Source organism: Ovis aries, chromosome 16 (assembly GCF_016772045.2).
Source record: "Ovis aries strain OAR_USU_Benz2616 breed Rambouillet chromosome 16, ARS-UI_Ramb_v3.0, whole genome shotgun sequence".
NCBI classification, from domain to species: domain Eukaryota; kingdom Metazoa; phylum Chordata; class Mammalia; order Artiodactyla; family Bovidae; genus Ovis; species Ovis aries.
This window is the reverse complement of record NC_056069.1, coordinates 20,323,283-20,338,032: the sequence shown is the minus strand read 5'-3', so window position 1 is coordinate 20,338,032 and position 14,750 is coordinate 20,323,283. Positions and strand designations below refer to the sequence as shown.

Sequence of the window (14,750 nt, the reverse complement as noted above, 5' to 3'; positions counted from 1 at the left end):
GTATTTTCTCCTTAGTCGGCCAACCTTTACTTATCTGAAGGCCTCTAGGATATAATCTGTGGAAATAATAAAAATAGCTCTAAATATAAAGACCTGTTCAGTGAGAAATCGGGACAGTATAATTTTTTGAGTCCATATACAAAACAAAACAATAATGTATCTATTACCCAGAAATTAATATCCTTTAAGATTTCTTTTACTTTCTCCAAAACATACACTTCATGGTCGGGTCAGAAGGCTACCCTAATTTCACTGATAATTTTATAAGGGTATAACTTGGGAAAAAGGGGTCTTGCATTTATTCTCAGTTCTCTAAGTAGCATTTTTTTCTCACTAGGACTCAATTTTCTCATTTTTAAAATAAAGAACTTTAAATGCATTTTCTCTCAGTTACATTCTCACCATGAAGATCCTTAATTTAAATATGATTTAAAAGGCTTCCCTGGTGGCTCAGAAGGTAAAGTATCTGCCTGCAAATGCAGGCGACCCAGGTTAGATCCTTCAGGAAGATCCCCTGGATGCGGGCAGGGCAACCCACTCCAGTATTCTTGCCTGGAGAATCCCATGGACAGAGGAGCCTGGTGGGCTACAGGCCATGGAGTTGCAAAGAGTCGGACACAACTGAGCGACTGACAAAGGGACAGAAAATGTGGAAACTGCAAACTCTCTAAAGTGATATTGTCAAGATGTGACAGGGTCTCCGGAGATGGCCACAGAACATTTTTCTTGAGTTAGCTTCGTTTGAAAATGAAATGCTCAAAAGAACTAACCGTGTTCCCAAACACAAGGCTCTATACCAAAACCAGGGGCTCACTGTCACAACGCAGGTATAGCTTGGGCAGCTCTGACTCTCTGCTGCCCTCTCATGTTTCAACACACTCTAGTTTTGCTATTCACCCTCAGCTAAGGACCTACGCACGTGAGCCTTGCACTAAGTGTGTGTATGTGTGCTCAGTTACTCAGTCATGTCCTACTCTTTGCAACCCCATGGATGGTAGCCCACCAGGTTCCTCTGTCCTTGGGATTTTCCAGGCAAGAATACTGGAGTGGGTTGCCATTTCCTCCCACAAGGCATTTTCCTAACCCAGGGATCGAACCTGGGTCTCCTGCATTGCAGACCGATTCTTTACCACCAAGACACCTGGGAGCCTTGCATTAAGTGTAGGGATTCCTAAAGATGTGCTGTCACTACTGTTTGCAAACAAAATCACAAATTAAACACACAAGTAAAGCTGATACATCATCAATGTCCTTCTTCTCTACACTACCAGTTTAAAAATTAGCTTTAGGATCAAGAACAAAAGAAGGTCAGGCACAGAGGGGGGATGCAGGAAGAAAACTTGGTGAATTACTCATGACAGGCTTCTGTTCCTCACCTAACTTATCTCCTTGAATTCCTGTAACAGCACCAAGAATTAGGAACTCCTATCTCCATTCTTCCAATGAGGGAAAAAAACTAATGAGAGAGACAAGGTTTCACTCAGGCCCAGAAAGCCACATGCCATCTTTCTGTTATACTACACTAAAGAACAAATAGGTCTTCAGTAGGAAGGCTCTTTTCTAAATGAACATTTGGAAGGTGTTTGTGTGTTTTTTTTTTTCATTGTTACACTGATGTAGAGCTATATATTTACCCATTATGGAGAGCAATAAAATCTGGCAACAAACACACTTCAGCCCTAATGATATAAAATCAAACTTTCCCAACTTTAACTCATGTAAAATGGATAACCTCCAAGGGGTAAAGGAGTGTTTTTAGTTCTATGTGAGAAAGTTCTAGAAGGCACAATGTGACATATACAGTTAAAACTTTTTTAAAACTCAGGAAGTTGATTTATGGAGACTTAATTTTCTTTCCATCTCCCCTAGTTCATACAGAATGAATGCTAGACACAAAAACCAAATAAAAACAAGAAAAAAAATGATGTATTGAGTGCTTCTTCTATGCTGAGAGCATTGCACACATGAACTCATTTATTTAGCAACAGCTATATAAAATATGATCATTGTTTTGTAAATGGGAAAACAGGCAGAAAAAGGGTATGTAACCTGCCCAGGGCCACACAGCTATCATGATAGAATATGACTTGGATTCTGGACATGCAGAGAAGCCCCTTCCTCCCCCACGAAATCACACACAATTCCAAGAGTGCCCCATCAGTGATGTTCTATGGAGGTGCTCTGCAGGGGTTCTGTGTATCAAGGTTGGCCTTCTGGATCAACCATGAACTTAACTGCATAGAGTACTACACTGTTCCTCTAGAACCCATGAATAATTCTAAGAAGGCCAAGTTCACCTTCAAGGTTGCCGTACTGACTGTTTAGCACTCTCCTTCACCCCGGCCAGGGAGTGAACTTGGAGTCAGGTCCCATGCCACTGAGGGAGGAAATTCACAAGCACACCTTCCTCCTATGTCTTGTCTTCTAGCGAAGCCTCACGATTTATGTTTTTAAAGGCCCACTTTTTCAGAATGAGCTCAGAGAGGAGAAGGTCCCTTGCTGTTGCCTTCATTCCCCTACTCCCTCATTCAACTTTTCACCTTAGTTTGCCATGCTTGCTGCTGCTGCTGCTAAGTCGCTCCAGTCGTGTCCGACTCTGTGCGATCCCATAGACGGAAGCCCACCAGGCTCCCCCATCCCTGGGATTCTCCAGGCAAGAACACTGGAGTGTGTTGCCATTTCCTTCTCCAATGCATGAAAGTGAAAAGTGAAAGGAAAGTCGCTCAGTCGTGTCCGACTCTTAGCGACCCCATGGACTACAGCCTACCAGGCTCCTCCGTCCATGGGATTTTCAGGCAAGAGTACTGGAGTGGGGTGTGGGCAAGGAAAAAGGCTTCCATTTGCTAGCCAGTTAATTTCCTCTTGTGCTTTGTGATGAATACAGCTGCCTGAAGCACTTAATGACAGTTAATACTTAATGACAGTTAATTAGTCTCATTTCATAGATATTTCTATAGCCCACAGCCCCAGGTCAAGATCATGTGGGTACAAATGAGGCCACATTAACCTTGATACCCAGATATCCATGACCCACAGTTCTCCCTGGTATTGCTCTTGGTTTTAGCACTAAGTGAAAACATTTGGGAGCTTCTGCGGGGCTTCCCACATGTATTTAGGACCGCTTCTGTGCCTCCTGAGTGGACTACTCTCTTTTTAATCAGTGCCAGATGCCTGCCATGATGGTCAGTTAGCTGCCCTGACCACGCAGCACCACCCACCTCTTGGTAGACACAATCTTCCACTGGTACCTGCAGCTGCTCTTCTGGGAGGATGCTCTGTGGAGCTGGCTCATATGGAACCTCAAGCTATGGGAGCTTTCAGGGACCAAAATAGCACTGAGTCCTGTACAAACTGCGATGTCAGCAGTCTCGCTTATTGCAAAGGTGAAGGGGGCTCAGGTCCAGTGCTGGGAGCAAGGCTGGGAACCAGGTTTCACGTGGTGTCTCCCATTAGGTACGTTTGGGCTCTCTTATATTGCGGTCTCTGAAGAAGAAATTTCTTACTCAAAGAACTTACTTTAATGTATAGGAATTTCAATTATTGTTCATCTCTTGACCAATGGCAAGAAGAAAACAGGTAAACCAGACAGAGACTATGAAATGCCAGCTGAAAATCATCACCAATAAGATCTTGAAAGATAAACATGGTAAAGACAACCAATAATGCAACAGTCAATGGAACGCAAGTCTATCTGAAAAGCATTCAGGAAAGACCAACATTAACAACTATTCCAGAATCACTTTGATGTGGTGACCACAAATGAGCCCAATTGAAAGGTCCTGATTGGACATGATGAAGTTCACTTTCAAGCAAAGTATAGTCACTAATAACATAATAATGAGCTCCTCTGCATGTTACGAGCTGGACTCCAAGGAAGACACTTGAATCAAGTGAAGTGTGGGTCTAGTTTGGAGAATATGTTAATTGTCTTCTGGTAATAATTATAGAAAACATAGGTTTTCTTCTCCAGACAATTATTTTAATGAATCAATTGGAGTTTCAAGCAATGATTAAATGAGTTCAAATGTGGTTTCAGGTTCAGCAAAATGAGATCATTTGCTCTGTTTTTGGATCAGCTGAGGTCAAGCCCCATGTCTAAAATAGACTAATAGGAATGGGAGTAATCTTATTCTTCTGCCCTTTACACCCTTCATCCTTCCATCCACTTCTCTTCCCCAAACATCCGTTCTTTTGATCTCATTGAACTTTCAGCTATTATATAATTACTGCTTCTCTCCTCTCCCAAATTGAATTTAATTTCAACTCTGTGGGTCCAAAGTGGGAGTATTAGAATGGCGTTCCTTCCTACACACAACTGGGGTATTGATTAAACAAGAAGGTAACTTTTATTTATGTTTTGACTTTCATTAAACCAAACTAGCGTATATTAACAATATGATGATAACACAAGCTCAGAAACAACATGTTCAACACTTTTAAGGTAATGCTACCTCTCAAGGTATGAATGAGCAACGCTCAACTGAGTCGGAGTACAAATTTAACTGTTGTTTTTTTTTTTTTTTAAGGCACATTAGTTAAGTTTTACCAATAGCTTAAAATGGACAGCTTGTGAGATCAACGAGAGAAATGATATGATAAAGAGGAAAGAATTAATTTCCTAAATACTTTAAAACTGCAGGAAAAACTGGTACTATAATAATTAGGTGGAATCTTGGAAAATATGCTTCTTTTCTAGATGTGAAAAGAATAATCTCCCAGATCTTTCTTACCTGTTAGGGTGGCTTTGTTGATGGATGGTTGGTTGCACATGGGTGATCTTCTGACAAAGAGAGAAAAACACAGAGTGGTAAATATGTGATATTTTGTTGGTTTCGGGACTCTCTGAGTCATTTCAAATACACCATTTAAATGTAAGGATTATTTTTAAGTTAGGATAAGCAAATGAAGATTTTTTTCATGCTAGCCAGTCTAATTCCTATGCACCCTTTGTACTATAGTTCAGATTAAAAAAAAAAAAAAGAAAGCTAAATCTCATTGTGATAGACTTTGGGGTAAATAAAGCTGATGTAAATGTCACAGAGACAGGAGAGAAGAGGAAGTCTTTATTGACTGACCATATTCAATTAAGCCAAGGCTTACAGAGCAAACACTGACTTTCTGAACTTGAAAAAGCAGTGAGTCTACAACTGGTTTCTCTAATGCAATGTTACAAAACTTTTATTTTTGCACATCTTGACATGATTACCTATACATTATCAGAAGTGAATGATTCCTTGTAAACTATATTACACTTAGAGAACCTGCTTCAACTTTTTCCTATTTTCCTATATTAAGAAACATCTCTGATACATTTGTTAGAGAGGTATATTAACAACTGGCCCAAATAGATGCTGTTGAGATTTTAGAAACACTATAAGGGTACTTAAGTCAATCCTGTTTAGTAGTCTCTAATTTTTCAGATGTTGGTGAAGTTTCACAAGATGATTATAAACCCTTTGGGGTAAAAAAAAAAAAAGAAAGAAATGCCATATGATTAATCTGTATTCCCTGCAGAGCCCAGTACAGTGTATTCAGTGTTTAGTCAATTATGTTGAAGAAAATATCACTTATGGAATCTTAAATTTTGTTGAAATGTAATTTTATAAAGGTGTTATGACTCTGTGATGGCCTAGAGGGGTGGGGGTGTGTGGCAGGAAGGCTAAAGAGAGAGGGGATACACACACAAACACACACACTTATGACTGATCCCTGTTGTATGGCAGAAATCAATACAACATTGTAAAGCAATTATTCTCCAATTAAAAAAAAATGAAGTTACTACAATTGAAAGCTCTTAAAATACAGTGATATTTAAAACATTTTATAAAATAGATACATTCAAAGATGTCTCAAAAGTGTTCGTTTTCATTTTGGGGGTTGTTTTGGCAGTACCAGTAGTGGCTAACCCTTAATAAGGGCTTAATGCGTGTCTGACATTTTGCTAAATGAGCACTTTAGATGGATGAGCTCATTTAATCCTTACAACAAAGCTTAAGGAAGACAGTTTCATTGTTCCCATTTTACCAATGAGGAAAACACAAGCTTTGGGAATTTAAATGGCTTCTTCAAAGTAAGAAAGCTGAGATTTGTGATTCCAGGGCCCCATGCTCTACTCTGTTGCCTTATTTTTCAGGCAGCTTTTTTAGGCAACCTCTGCAGATGGCAGGTTCGTGCGGAGCCTTGGTCCAATCTGCCTCTCTGAGACGAAAGATCTCCTAGCAGGGCTGGGAGGTACACGGGGAAAGCAGTCTGGTACTTTTTAAATTCCCACTGCCTGGGTTCCAGTCAGCATCTGACTCTGTTTCATTGCTCTTAACTTTACTGGTTATCAGTTTGGGATTGAAATTTTGCATTCATTTGATTGAAAATGCACCAAAGTTAACTTCTGAGTCATTTTAGTTTTTATTATGAAACTTAATTAATGCTTCATTAAAAAGAAAGTTTAATGCTTAAAAATGCTACTTTGAAATAGTTCTGGTCTATATACCAATAGTCATCTACTTGCTGAGAGTTTATTATTCAAATCATTCATATAATGATTGGGCTTCCCTGGTGGCTCAGCGGTAAAGAATCCACCTGCTAATGCAGGAGACACAGGAGTTGCAGGTTCAATCCCTGAGTCAGGAAGGTCCCTGGAGAAGGAAATGGCAACCCACTGCAGTATTCTTGCCTGGGAAATCCCATGGACAGAAGAGCCTGGTGGGCTACAGTCCATGGGGTCCCAAAGAGTTGGATACAACTTAGCGCCTGAGGACAGGCACATATAATGATTACTCCTTTTTAGTCCTTTCTCTGTGAAAATTTAGAAAGTACTGATTTTTTCTGGAAAAGGTATCAAAGAAATATTTTCTAAAACTTTTCTATAGTTTTGAAAACCAAATCATGGGCTTGTTCCTTATTATCTTCTTTTGATATCAACCCTACAACTGGCACTTGGGAACTTGATATTTCAACAAGTAACAACAGCAGAAAATATTGATCATTTGATCCACGGCTACAGTGATAAATCATTTAACAAAGAATGAGCCAGAACTCACTTCTGGAATGGAAAATCTCAAGGGCAAGGAAGAGCAGGGGACAGGAACTAGCAGCAAGTTAACAAAAGTCAGCTGTGAGCAAGTGAGGGTCTGCAGGGGTCAGGGCTTCAGATATATCCTTCCAAACTCACTTCTTATAGGATTCAGAAATGGTGGATTATGCAAGCTAGTGCAGTGGAAGTCTCTCAGTTATGTCCAACTCTTTATGACCCCATGGATTGTAGCCCACCAGGCTACTCTGTCCATGGAATTATCCAGGCAAGAATATTGGAGTGGGTACCCATTCCCTTCTCCAGAGGATCTTCCCAACCCAGGGATTGAACCTGGGTCTCCTGCATTGCAGGCAGATTCTTTACCAGCTGAGATACCAGTGAAGTCCCTTGCATATACCTTTCACAAAATTCAAGGATGGGCTTGGGAGTGTTCTAGTGGCATTGTGAGTACCCAGTGGGAAATTATGGTTCCCTCAACTCATGATGTGATGAACCATTTTGCCATATCCATTTTGCTATCACTGAATAGAAGAGTTTATCTGTGTGTAGATTGAGTCCTACTATTCTGATACCTGAGAAGGCTGATTGGGTTTGAAGCCATAAAGAAGGTACAAATCTGTTTCAATCAAAAGAGAGACTACAAATACCTTTGTGCTCATGTCTGACTCTCTGCTACCATATGGACTGCACCCTGCCAGGCTCCTCTGTCCACGGAATTTTCCAGTAAAGAATACTGGAGTGGGTAGTCATGTCCTACTCCAGGGATCTTCCAGACCCAGGGATCAAACCCATGGCTCCTGTGTCTCTTGCATTTGCAGGCAGATTTGCAGGCAGATTCTTTACCACTAAGCCACCTGGGAAGCCCAGAAAAACAAGTCTACCAGATAATACTGGTATTATTTAGACTTCACCCAGGGCACTATAAGGCAGGTCAAGTTCAGGCATAAATTATGTTTTTCTACCTTCCTCTTAGCTGCTATTTTCCATTTTAATCTGTTTGCCCTTGTGAGTCAGTTGAAAACCTTTGTCTCATATAGAAGAAGCCTCAGATCATCTCTCTGGGGACAGAAAGACTAGCCTGATGCCGTCATCCCTGCTGAACAACCGTCTGCCTGCCCACAGGTACAGACGCTGCTACTCAAATGACCAAGGCCGAAGGAAGCGTAAAAGGAATTAGTTACAAAGTTTTTGTTCACCTTCCAAAGACAAAAATCTCAATTTACTGGACAAAAATTGAGGTTGAAAAGTTTAGAAGGGACACCAGTAACTTCATTTCTCCTGCAGAGCTGCGACTTTCCAAAGAGAAGGTCATGGAACCTGGGAGCTGCCAAATGCCAAAAGCACCAAGGAGGCCACTGAACACGGAAGACATGTTTGGCAATGAACAGGCAGCTGGAAACATACCCTTAGGTTTCCCAAGCTGGATTTCTGTGTCACCCTTCCAGCCATCAAGCACGTGCAGAGTGACTGTGCTGGGTATTACAATAGGCACTGGGAATTCAAAATGAACTAGATACAACCTCTGCTTTCTGGGACCTGAAATTCTTAAGCAGCATTCAGACAAGAGATCAGGCAACTGGAATACTGAGAGGAATGTGCTAAAATAGGGGTGAAGGACAGAATGTAATCAGAAGTTGATGGATAGGCACACCACCCGGGTTGGGTCCTGTGGGTGTGGATGCACGAGGGGTGTTACTTAGAGATAGCACCCCAAATGAAACTACATTTTGAGTTGTAACCTAAAAAATGAATTACAGTTAGCCCAGTGGATGAAGAGGGGAAGAGGGAGGTGAGAAATGCTTAGGAGCGATAGGACTGCAAAGTTTTATTACTTGCAAAATGTGAAAGTCAACTGAACCTTCTGAGTTCCATTCCAATTATTTGCATTGTGGCATTTGTACTGATTTTTTAATTTAAACCTTGTTTTGTCACAGAAAGTATGGGTATAATGGCCGGAAATTTTTTTAATCACAGGGAAAGTGAATTTGGGAGGTGGATTCTGCTATTATGGGATGGAAAGTTTAGATTTTTTTGTGTGTGTTCTTTAAGAAGTAGTAATTACAACAAAATTTATATGCATAGATAAGTTCAAACACACTTTTATTCACTTTCCTCTTAATATTGATTTAAGGAATTTTTTTCCTCAAAAATTCTTTAGAGTTGATATTTTAATGATAATATTGTATTATTCATAATGTTGTTGTTTAGTTGCTATATCATGTCCATGGACAGTAGCCCACCAGGCTCCTTTGTCCATGGGATTTCCCAGGCAAGAATACTGGAGTGGGTTGTAGAGGATCTTCCAGACCCAGGGATCAAACCTTGGCAGGTGGATTCTTTAGCACTGAGCCACCTGGGAAGCCCTCATTATTCATAATAGGTTAGCACAAAAATGGAATGCAAATAACTAATCAGTTTTCCATTTAATCTTGGAAAATTAATTCTTTTTTTTTCATTTCCCATCTTTATTAGAACCCCCGAGTTATAGTTATTTTCCTTCTCATCTTTCTCTCTTTCAAATACTTCCTTCTGTCATCCCATAAATCCCAATTTTGTTAACTGCTGATCCAAGTCAGTAACAGCAGGAGAATTAGAGATCTTCCCTGTGATATGAGTCTTCCCTCATGGTTCAGACACTAAAGGATCTGCCTGAAATGCGGGAGACCTGGGTTCAATCCCTGGGTCAGGAAGATCCCCTGGAGAAGGGAATAGCAATCCATTCCAGTATTCTTGCCTGGAGAATCCCATGGACAGAGGAGCCTCGAGGGCTGCAATCCACGGAGTTGCAAGGAGTCGGACATGACTGAGAGACTAACACACACACCTGTGATACGAGGCTTCCCCAGGTAACGGTCGTGCTAGAATTAAGAGGATGCCTTTGGGTTAACTTCAAGTCTTGATGACATTATTAGTCAATGGTTAATTTATGAAGTAAGCCCTAACTATAAAGTTACCCTGTGTGTAAATGACTAGGCAGAGGACTGATCATGCCAGGGGATCTCTGACAGATGGAATCACCATATTTATTTGTCATCCTGATTCATTTCTGATATGAGAACCATCACTCCAAAGTATTTATAGAAAATTAACAGGACTTCATATGACTTAGTGTAAATGGTTAGACACCATGGCAATGATTCAGAGAAATCTAATATATTGCCTCGAGCTCAATCAAACTGAGAAAACACTATTTAAAAGGTTGGCTGGAAGGAGGGGGTAAAAAGAATAACTTACTTGCTAGGTGCTCGGTCTTGCAAATTAGTCAATGCAGCAAAGTTGTTTCGTACAGTTCTCAGGCTGGCCAAGACCTACAAGAAAACAGGATTACTTAAACTTCTTGAAATAAGGCCCTCTTTAATGCAATATGAAACAGTTTGGTGACTTTTAAAAACAGTTTGCTAAGGGAAAGTTTAATGTTGCTTGCAGCTTAGCTTCATATCGTACTGAAGAATCTCCCAGCAACTGGTGAAGGTGACATGGATCTATCTGAAATCCAGAGAGGCCAGACAGGGATTTTCCAGATATGTGTCCACACTGTCTATGAATATGGTGACATTAGCAGCAGTTTTCATAGTATTGCTGGATTCCCCAGTCAGGAAAACAGTATCCCAGGAAATATATATATAGAGGGCTGCTGTTGCATCTTATAAAAATTTGAAATTGCATCATGTAAAATATTAAGGCTCACTTTAGGTAAAAAAAATGTAAAACAAAATTATCCTCAGTATCTTCACCAAGAATGCTACAGTCTTGAAGTCAGCAAACGAAGTATACTTTAAATTGTTTTCTCACCTTTACCACACAGCTATTCTAGTAAACAGAGATTCTTTTCTTCATTAAGGTTATCTGAATCATGAATTATAAAGTCTCAAGCAAAAAGGGACTGCCCTGGATGTGTACAGTGTCTGGCCCACACAAGATACTCAAGACAAACTTGTTGGATAAATGAGTACATGAGTACAAACATATCCACGTACCAGCGGGTCCCACTGTCTCTAACAACTCTTCCTTTTTCTACTTGTAGTGAAACTATAAAGTGGCAAAAGAATCTAAAGACCAGGAGAGACAAGTGACAAGAATACTGTGTCTCCATCTACCCGCCTCACTTTCTCCTAGAATGGACAAGTCTCCCCAGGGTGGAGTCTATATTAGGTGAGATTATGGGTCATCTGGGTGACAACCAGCATGTTAATTTTATCTAGAATATCTATTTCAGATGTCTCATTAGGTACCATATAACAACCCAGGTTGCCTGGCTCTCTTACATAGTCAATGTGTGAACTTTTAAAATTCTATCATCTCTTTGACCCTAAGTTTCTCATCTATAAACCAATATAGTAATGTCTGGACTTCCCTGATGGCTCAGATGGTAAAGAGCCTGCCTGCAATGCAGGAGACCCATGTTCGATCCCTGGATCAGGAAGATCCCCTGGAGAAGGGAATGGCAACCCACTCCGATATTCCTGCCTGGAGAATTCCATGGGCAGAGGAGCCTGGAGGGCCACAGTCCATGGAATTGCAGAGAGTCGGACATGACTGAGTGACCAACAGGTTTTATAGTAACATCTGGGCTTTCCAAGTGGCTCAGTGGGTAAAGAACCTGCATGCAATGCAGGAAACACAGGCAATAAGGGTTTGATTCCTGGGCTGGGAAGATCTGCTGGAGGAGGGCATATCAACCCACTCCAGTATTCTTGCCTGGAGAATTCCATGGACAGAAGAGCCTGGTGGGCTACAGTTCATGGATCACAGTCGAATATGACTGAAGTGACTGAACACACGCACGCATAGTAACATCTACCTCACAGGGTTGCCGTGAAAATGAAGTGACATGGCAGGTTAGGTGCCAAGAACAATGCTTGGCAAGCAGAAGGCACTCAGTGACTATTAGCCCATTATGGCGACAGTCTATGTAATGATTTGTTGTGTGCATAGGAAACTTATATAAGGCCTATCACTGATAATACACTGTCAGGGTGGGAGGGGCAATTTTTTTATAATTGCTCCAACAGTTCCAGAACTGTTTCCAGAATTTTGTCATTTGGCACTGACCTAGACTAAAGTCAGTCTAAATTTTAAGACAAAAATATCTCAGATATTTTCGAAACTGGCATTAATTCTTGTAAGTCACTGGGAAACTGTTTATGCCCTGGGACAGTGACTTCCCAGGTGGCTCAGTGGTAAAGAATCTGCCTGCCTGAGGAGACTTAAGAGATGAGAGTTCGATCCCTGGGTCAGGAAGATCCCCTGGAGAAGGAAATGACAAGCTACTCCAGTATTCTTGCCGGGAAAATCCATGGCCGGCTACAGTCCATGAGGTCCCAGAGTTGGACACGAGTGAGCATGCACAGGGAGTGACCTACAGCTTTAGGGGTTAATGATGTTTCCTAAGGTGCCAATCACAATGAACTCAGTCACTGGAAAAATCTGGCTCACTATTACGTATAAACAACTCACAGTGCCGAAAGGTCATGCCGCCTATGACGAAGTATTCAGATAGCCAACTGCTGACATCAAACCATGATGTCTTTTATTAGGCATGAAATCTTGAATGATGCAGAAAGAATTCTGACAAATGATCCACTGTCATTAAACCATGCAGGCTAAATTTATGCTTGAATAATTGAATATCAAATACACTAATAAAGCATTTTGAGTAAGATTATTATATCCCCCTCCAGTTGATCCTTGTTCTAGGCAAAATGTTAACTTCAGAATTCTGAGAACTTCATTTTTAATAAGTTACAGTAAGTATACTGCATCTGACAACTGGACAAGTAGAAATAGTATCACGGGTAATTCATGTTCTATGCTCACTTGAAAGCAAGAATTACTTCATGAAAGACATATTCTACTTGTTTTTCTGTGTAAAGATTTTTGCCTTTGTTATAATAAAGATATTAAATTAGATAATTTTATTGTTTTTTAATTTAATTTTTAAATTTTGTATTTATTTTTGCATAATCTGTATCTTCACACGGTACAAAGTTTAAACAAAAGTAAACTGTCTCCTTCTCAATAACAAAGATAAAAATCAAATTATTTCTGAGAGAAGGCAGATAGATGGACTCTGGGAGGGACACTCAGGGCATTAAAATATTGGCACTGTTCTATTTCTTAAACTGCTGATTTTTATTCTTGTATTTTAGAAAGTCATTAGATAATTTCTCTTATATGGGTGAAATATTTCGAAATGCAAAGTGAAGAAAGAAATTTCCCTTTTAGCCCCTCCCCCATTCAGCTGCCTGTCCCCTCTTCTCACTGACTTTATTTTTAATTTATTTTTTAATTAGAGTATAATTGCTTTACAATGTTGTGCTAGTTTCTGCTGTACAACAAGGTGAATCCGCTCTAAGTATACACATACCCCCTCCTTGTTCAGCTTCCCCCCACCTCCCCATTCCACCCCTCTAGATCATTATAGAACATGAGCTGGGCTCCCTATGCTACACATCAGCTTCTCACTAGCGATTTATATTATACACGGTAGTATATATATGTCATTCGTTGACTTCTAGATTGTCTCCTAAATTTCACTTTTACAAACACTGCCAGTAAATAACCTGGTAGCTATATCATTTCCCATGGGTGTAAGTATTACAGTATTTTTCTTGCAGTAAGACAAATAGCAGGGCAGATAGCAGGGCAGAAAGCAAAGAACTAAAGAGCCTCTTGATGAAAGTGAAAGAGGAGAGTGAAAAAGTTAGCTTAAAACTCAACATTCAGAAAACTAAGATCATGGCATCTGGTTGCATCACTTCACGGCAAATAGATGGGGAAACAGTAGAAACAGTGACAGCCTTTATTTTGGGGGGCTCCAAATTCATTGCAGATGGTGACTGCAGCCATGAAATTAAAGATGCTTGCTCCTTGGAAGAAAAGTTATGACCAATCTAGACAGCATATTAAAATACTTTGCCAACAAAGGTCCGTCTAGTCAAAGCTATGGTTTCTCCAGTAGTCAGGTATGGATGTGAAAGTTGGGCTATAAAGAAAGCTGAGTGCTGAAGAATTGATGCTTTTGAACTGTGGTGCTGGAGAAGACTCTTGAGAGTCCCTCGGACAGCAAGGAGATCCGACCAGTCCATCCTAAAGAAAATCAGCCCTGAATATTCATTGGAAGGACTTATGCTGAAGCTGAAACTCCAATAGTTTGGCCACCTGATGCGAAGAACTGACTCATTTGTAAAGACCCTGATGCTGGGAAAGATTGAAGGTGGGAGGAGAAGGGGGACGACAGAGGATGAGATGGTTGGATGGCATCACCGACTCAATGGACATGAGTGAATAAACTCGGGGAGTTGGTGATGCACAGGGAAGCCTGGCTTGCTGCAGTCCATGGAGTCGCAGAGTCAGACACAACTGGGCGACTGAACTGGACTGAACTGAGGGCAAATAACATTTCATAATGTTGCATTAAGCATTAACTATTATCTTCTGCATCATGACATTCATGATACCAGCGGAAGTGTAAATAGAAGTGCCAGTCAAATGTTACAACGGGTGTTACCCTGGGCCAAGTTCAGTGATACTGGGTGGCACAACCCAAAGGCACTGTGTTAGACTTCTCTGTTGCTCACTGGCATTGGAGAACACAAAGAGTGGAGCATCTGCTACTGCAGGTTATAGGGGAAGAGCCAGAACCAGTTTCACACGAGCCCCTGAGCTAGGGTTTAATTATTCTTCACTTCTGTTACAGAGCAGCTCTCATGCCCCTTGA

General features: G+C 40.7%; 1 protein-coding gene across 9 annotated transcripts in view; it reads right to left on the bottom strand.

Annotated features, from left to right (window-relative positions):
- PDE4D (phosphodiesterase 4D) overlaps window positions 1-14,750 on the bottom strand; it is a 1,582,769-nt gene that overhangs the window by 185,655 nt on the left and 1,382,364 nt on the right. For all 9 annotated transcript variants that reach the window (XM_042233629.1, XM_060400411.1, XM_042233630.2 and 6 more), the window contains 2 exons: window positions 10,265-10,338; window positions 4,731-4,780 (listed from right to left, as the gene is read on the bottom strand). In XM_042233629.1, coding sequence (XP_042089563.1) covers window positions 4,731-4,780; window positions 10,265-10,338 — 124 coding nt within the window. The remainder of the gene's footprint in view (window positions 1-4,730; window positions 4,781-10,264; window positions 10,339-14,750) is intronic.